The sequence below is a fragment of the Nothobranchius furzeri genome, chromosome 18 (genome assembly GCF_043380555.1).
Source record: "Nothobranchius furzeri strain GRZ-AD chromosome 18, NfurGRZ-RIMD1, whole genome shotgun sequence".
In the NCBI taxonomy this organism is placed as follows: Eukaryota; Metazoa; Chordata; class Actinopteri; order Cyprinodontiformes; family Nothobranchiidae; genus Nothobranchius; species Nothobranchius furzeri.
In genome coordinates this window covers 27250908-27254938 of record NC_091758.1, presented here as the reverse complement: position 1 = coordinate 27254938, position 4031 = coordinate 27250908, and the positions used below count along the sequence as shown (strand labels likewise).

Below are 4031 nucleotides of genomic sequence, written 5' to 3'. Positions count from 1 at the left end.
ATTCAGTAATGGATCCAGCAGGGAGATTCTCCCGTGGAGTTGCTTCCTCCACTGGTTCACGTCCGACCACCGGCCGGCTTCTCCCTCTCCGGCCCCAGCTCCGCCTCGTCGCCGCCGGCGTCCCCGGCCATCAGCCTCGGCGTTCCTCGCCGCCCTTCCGGAACCGGACGGGAGTTGGGATGGGGAGACGCTCCTGGACCGCTCCAGCTATGAGGGCACAAGGCTGGCGATCTGCCCCCCCGGAGTCGGTCCACGGCGTGGGGAAAGTCGCCGGAAGCCACCACAGCCCTGCGCTTCAGGACGGAGCTTCGAGCCTGCCACTTCCTCCTCCAAGTCTCCTCCTTCTGCTCCGAGACTTCAGTCCGTTCCTGCCCCGGCCCAAACTATCCGAACCGGCTTCATTTCCTTCTCCCCTAAACCTGTTGGTGCCCTCTCAGCACATCCGAAGGGCCAAGCCACCACACCCTCGCCTGGACCAGACAGCGCTGACGCATCTTCTCCGGTGGGCTGTCATTCCTCCTCAGTTCCTGCCAGTGTCCTCTCCATACCTCAGCTGAGCCAAAAAAAACCACGCCGACGACGACGCAACCGTCCTGCTCCAGCGGTGGTCCCAGTGGACGCATCGCCTCCTGCTCCAGCGGTGGTCCCGGTGGACGCATCGCCTCCTGTTCCAGCGGTGGTCCCGGTGGACGCATCGCCTCCTGTTCCAGCGGTGGTCCCGGTGGACGCATCGCCTCCTGCTCCAGCGGTGGTCCAAGGGGACGCATCGCACCTTGTCTCGGCAGAGGAGGATGCACGGGCTCTGGTCCAGCCCATCCATGGGGCCCCGGGTCAGAAGTCAACGCCTCCCGGCTCGAGCTCCGAAGCAGACGCACCCGGCTCGAGCTCCGAAGCAGACGCACCCGGGACAGAGGTCGACGCCTCTGAAGTCTGCTCCCAAGTCGACGTGGCCTCCCCTGAAGTCGGCTCGTCTGATGACGTCGCCTCCCCTGAAGTCGGCTCGTCTGATGACGTCGCCTCCCCTGAAGTCGGCTCGTCTGATGACGTCGCCTCCCCTGAAGTCGGCTCGTCTGATGACGTCGCCTCCCCTGATGTCGGCTCGTCTGATGACGTCGCCTCCCCTGATGTCGGCTCGTCTGATGACGTCGCCTCCCCTGAAGTCGGCTCGTCTGATGACGTCGCCTCCCCTGAAGTCGGCTCGTCTGATGACGTCGCCTCCCCTGATGTCGGCTCGTCTGATGACGTCGCCTCCCCTGATGTCGGCTCGTCTGATGACGTCGCCTCCCCTGATGTCGGCTCGTCTGATGACGTCGCCTCCCCTGAAGTCGGCTCGTCTGATGACGTCGCCTCCCCTGAAGTCGGCTCGTCTGATGACGTCGCCTCCCCTGATGTCGGCTCGTCTGATGACGTCGCCTCCCCTGATGTCGGCTCGTCTGATGACGTCGCCTCCCCTGATGTTGGCTCGTCCGATGACGTCGCTTGTGGTCTGACGTCTCCCCCATCTCCAGTTCCAGTGGTGATTCTGAGGGTTGCTCCGGTCCAGCCTGCAGGGACTTTGTCGCCGGTCCAGCCTGTGTCCCCGGCCCAGCCTGCGGGGCTCCTCTGCTGCAGGCGCCGCCCCCCTAGGGTTCGTCCTCATCTCCTCATCTGCCCCAGGCGCCGCCCCCCTAGGGCCCGTCGCCTCCTCATCTGCAGCAGGCGCCGACCTCCAAGGGCCCGTCGCCTCCTCATCTGCAGCAGGCGCAGGCCTCCTGACTCTGCTGATCCCTGCCGCCTCTCCTGTGGTCCCTCGGTTCCTCTGGGCCCTCCCTCTGGGTCCCCTTCCTCCCGCCCTGCTCCTGGTTCCTGTGGGCGTCTGGGATCCGCCCTTTGAGGGGGGGGGTACTGTCACGTCCTGTCCTGTCTACTCTTAGGTTTTGTCTGTGTCTCTGTTAATTGCTCCCACCTGCCTCTTGTTTCCCAATCACCTTAGCTCCCGGTCCTCCTGTATTTAAACCCCGTCTGTCTTGTGTCCTTTGTGGAGTCATTGTTTCAGTGTCCAGCGTGTGTCTTCAATAAACCTGTGTTAAACGGACTCACCTGTTTGCCTTCTTGCTCCCTGCGCTTGGATCCTCCTCGCTGCCCGGCACGCACGTGACACACCACTGTGAAAGTCCACAAAAGGTGAGACTAGAGTTACTGAATTCCTGCAGAAATGTTTATTATTTGAAATTATTTGAGTACATTATTTATGTTCCAACTTTTTGCATTATTTTAAGCTCTGAAATGAAGCTACACAGAGAACACCTCCACGACCTTCGTTTTCCAAATAATCACCCAGCTTGAGCTTTCAACCAAAACCTCAGGCAGCTGTTAGGAGCCGAAGGAAGGCTGAGCACAAAAAGGAAACGGACAGAAACAATAAAGAAAGAAACCCTCCAATAAAAGAAGCCAGAAAAAGGTTGGGAGGTGGATGAAGGAAGAAGAGGAGCCATACGGTAAAATGTCGCCCAACAGATGGAGAGCTATAGGGAAATTTGGAGGATACATGAGGCAGTTATCAGCCTATTTGGTTTCGTCTACTGGAGCCACCCAAGTGTCACTAATGGCAAAGTAGGGGCTGGTAAACACATTTCTGTAGCAGCATGACGCTTCTGAAAAACAAATCTAGCTCTCTTCTAGCATTTCACACCCTCTTCTCCTAATCTCCTTCAATCACTCAATTCTCGCAACTCCGTTTTCTGCTTATTGGCTTTTGTCCGCCTCTGTCTCCTTTTACCCTTTTACTACTTTCTAATGCAAAGCATGAAAAACAAGGCCATATGTGGAACCAGCAAGCTTGTATTGCACAATGTTCCTGCTGAGACAGTCAAGAGTGTCTCTGCAGGCCGCGCCCACTCCGCCCTCGCCCAGGACATGTGGACAAACTGGCAAGGACAGGAGCGCCGCATGTAGCACGGTGACTACTTTCTGGCTGCGTGCACTGTGATGAGATTGGGAAATGTAATGAAAGCTAGCGGGTCCGTGTGTCGTCTCGCTGCTTCTTGCACAATGGCTGTCTGAGCTGCTGGTGCAGAACAAGACGAGGAGGACAATTGTGGAGAAAAGGAGAAGGACTTTGAATTTCAGTTTGCTCTAAAAACACTATAAGAAGTAAGGCAATCTGCCACTTGCAGATCATAACTTCCCAACTTATGGCTAATAAATCACGTGCTCCACTGTTTTGACACTACATTACACCAATGGTGTCAATGTGACACAACTTGTATTAGCTCTGTGTCCAATGTCTCCTCTCTCAGTCTCCCCTGTCTCCTTCACATATCACACCCTTCCTGCATTCTCTTATCAGGAAAGGTGTCAGAGGAATGTGCTTAACACTTACAGCAAGTAGTGTGTGTGCTCATATTTAGCAGGGTGACACTTTGGATCAGTCAAGCGGTGCTACGGGGGACTGATGCCAGTGTGTTTGAGGTAGTTGCATGGGTCACTAAGTCACTAAGTACAGCAGAGAGGAAGCCAGTGGGGGGTGGCTGATGTTTACAGGGCCCCTCAGTAACACCTACAATGAGCCGACAGTGTCGCCGTGTGTGTTTGTGTGCTAACCTCTTCCCGGACTTTAATTCTTGCCAGAAACATTAGTAACAGACCAGAACACTCCCATCTGGCCTCCATTCTGTCCTTCGATCTGCCTCCCATCCTTCATTCACTTCTTGTTTATTCGTCTTCCCACTGCCTTTGCTTCCCGTCTTCCAAAGGGTGCATTTTCCCTTCATTTTGTCATTTTTGCATCCTGTTTTCCTTGATGACTCTCTATGCGCCATCCCAGTACACTTATTGTGGAACTTGGGATTATTTGCAACCAAAATATAATAAATCACAGAATTGTTTCTCTTTTTGTCTGTTTTGTTTTTGCAGACTGTCCCAAAAATTTCTGTCACTTTTCCCTTTGCCTCCTCGTGCACGCCGCTGCCTGTATTGGGGGAAGTGAAGACAATAAAACGTTATCACAACAGCCGCTGAATTCTGGGAGATAAGAAATTCATTAGGCGCCG

The 4031-nt window shown here is 55.2% G+C and overlaps 1 protein-coding gene across 1 annotated transcript; it reads right to left on the bottom strand.

Annotated features, from left to right (window-relative positions):
* Positions 1-531: 531 nt before the first annotated feature.
* On the bottom strand, positions 532-3804 carry LOC139063807 (uncharacterized). Its single transcript, XM_070546630.1, has 2 exons — positions 3583-3804; positions 532-2144 (listed from the first exon to the last, which is right to left on the bottom strand). The coding sequence occupies exon 2, from the start codon at positions 1637-1639 to the stop codon at positions 839-841; it is 801 nt and encodes a 266-aa protein (XP_070402731.1). The 5' UTR covers positions 1640-2144; positions 3583-3804; the 3' UTR covers positions 532-838.
* Positions 3805-4031: the final 227 nt, after the last annotated feature.

What these genes read in the sequence shown, in the direction of transcription:
- LOC139063807 (XM_070546630.1), bottom strand. Translation starts at nt 1,639, where the DNA reads ATGAGGACGAACCCTAGGGGGGCGGCGCCTGCAGCAGAGGAGCCCCGC.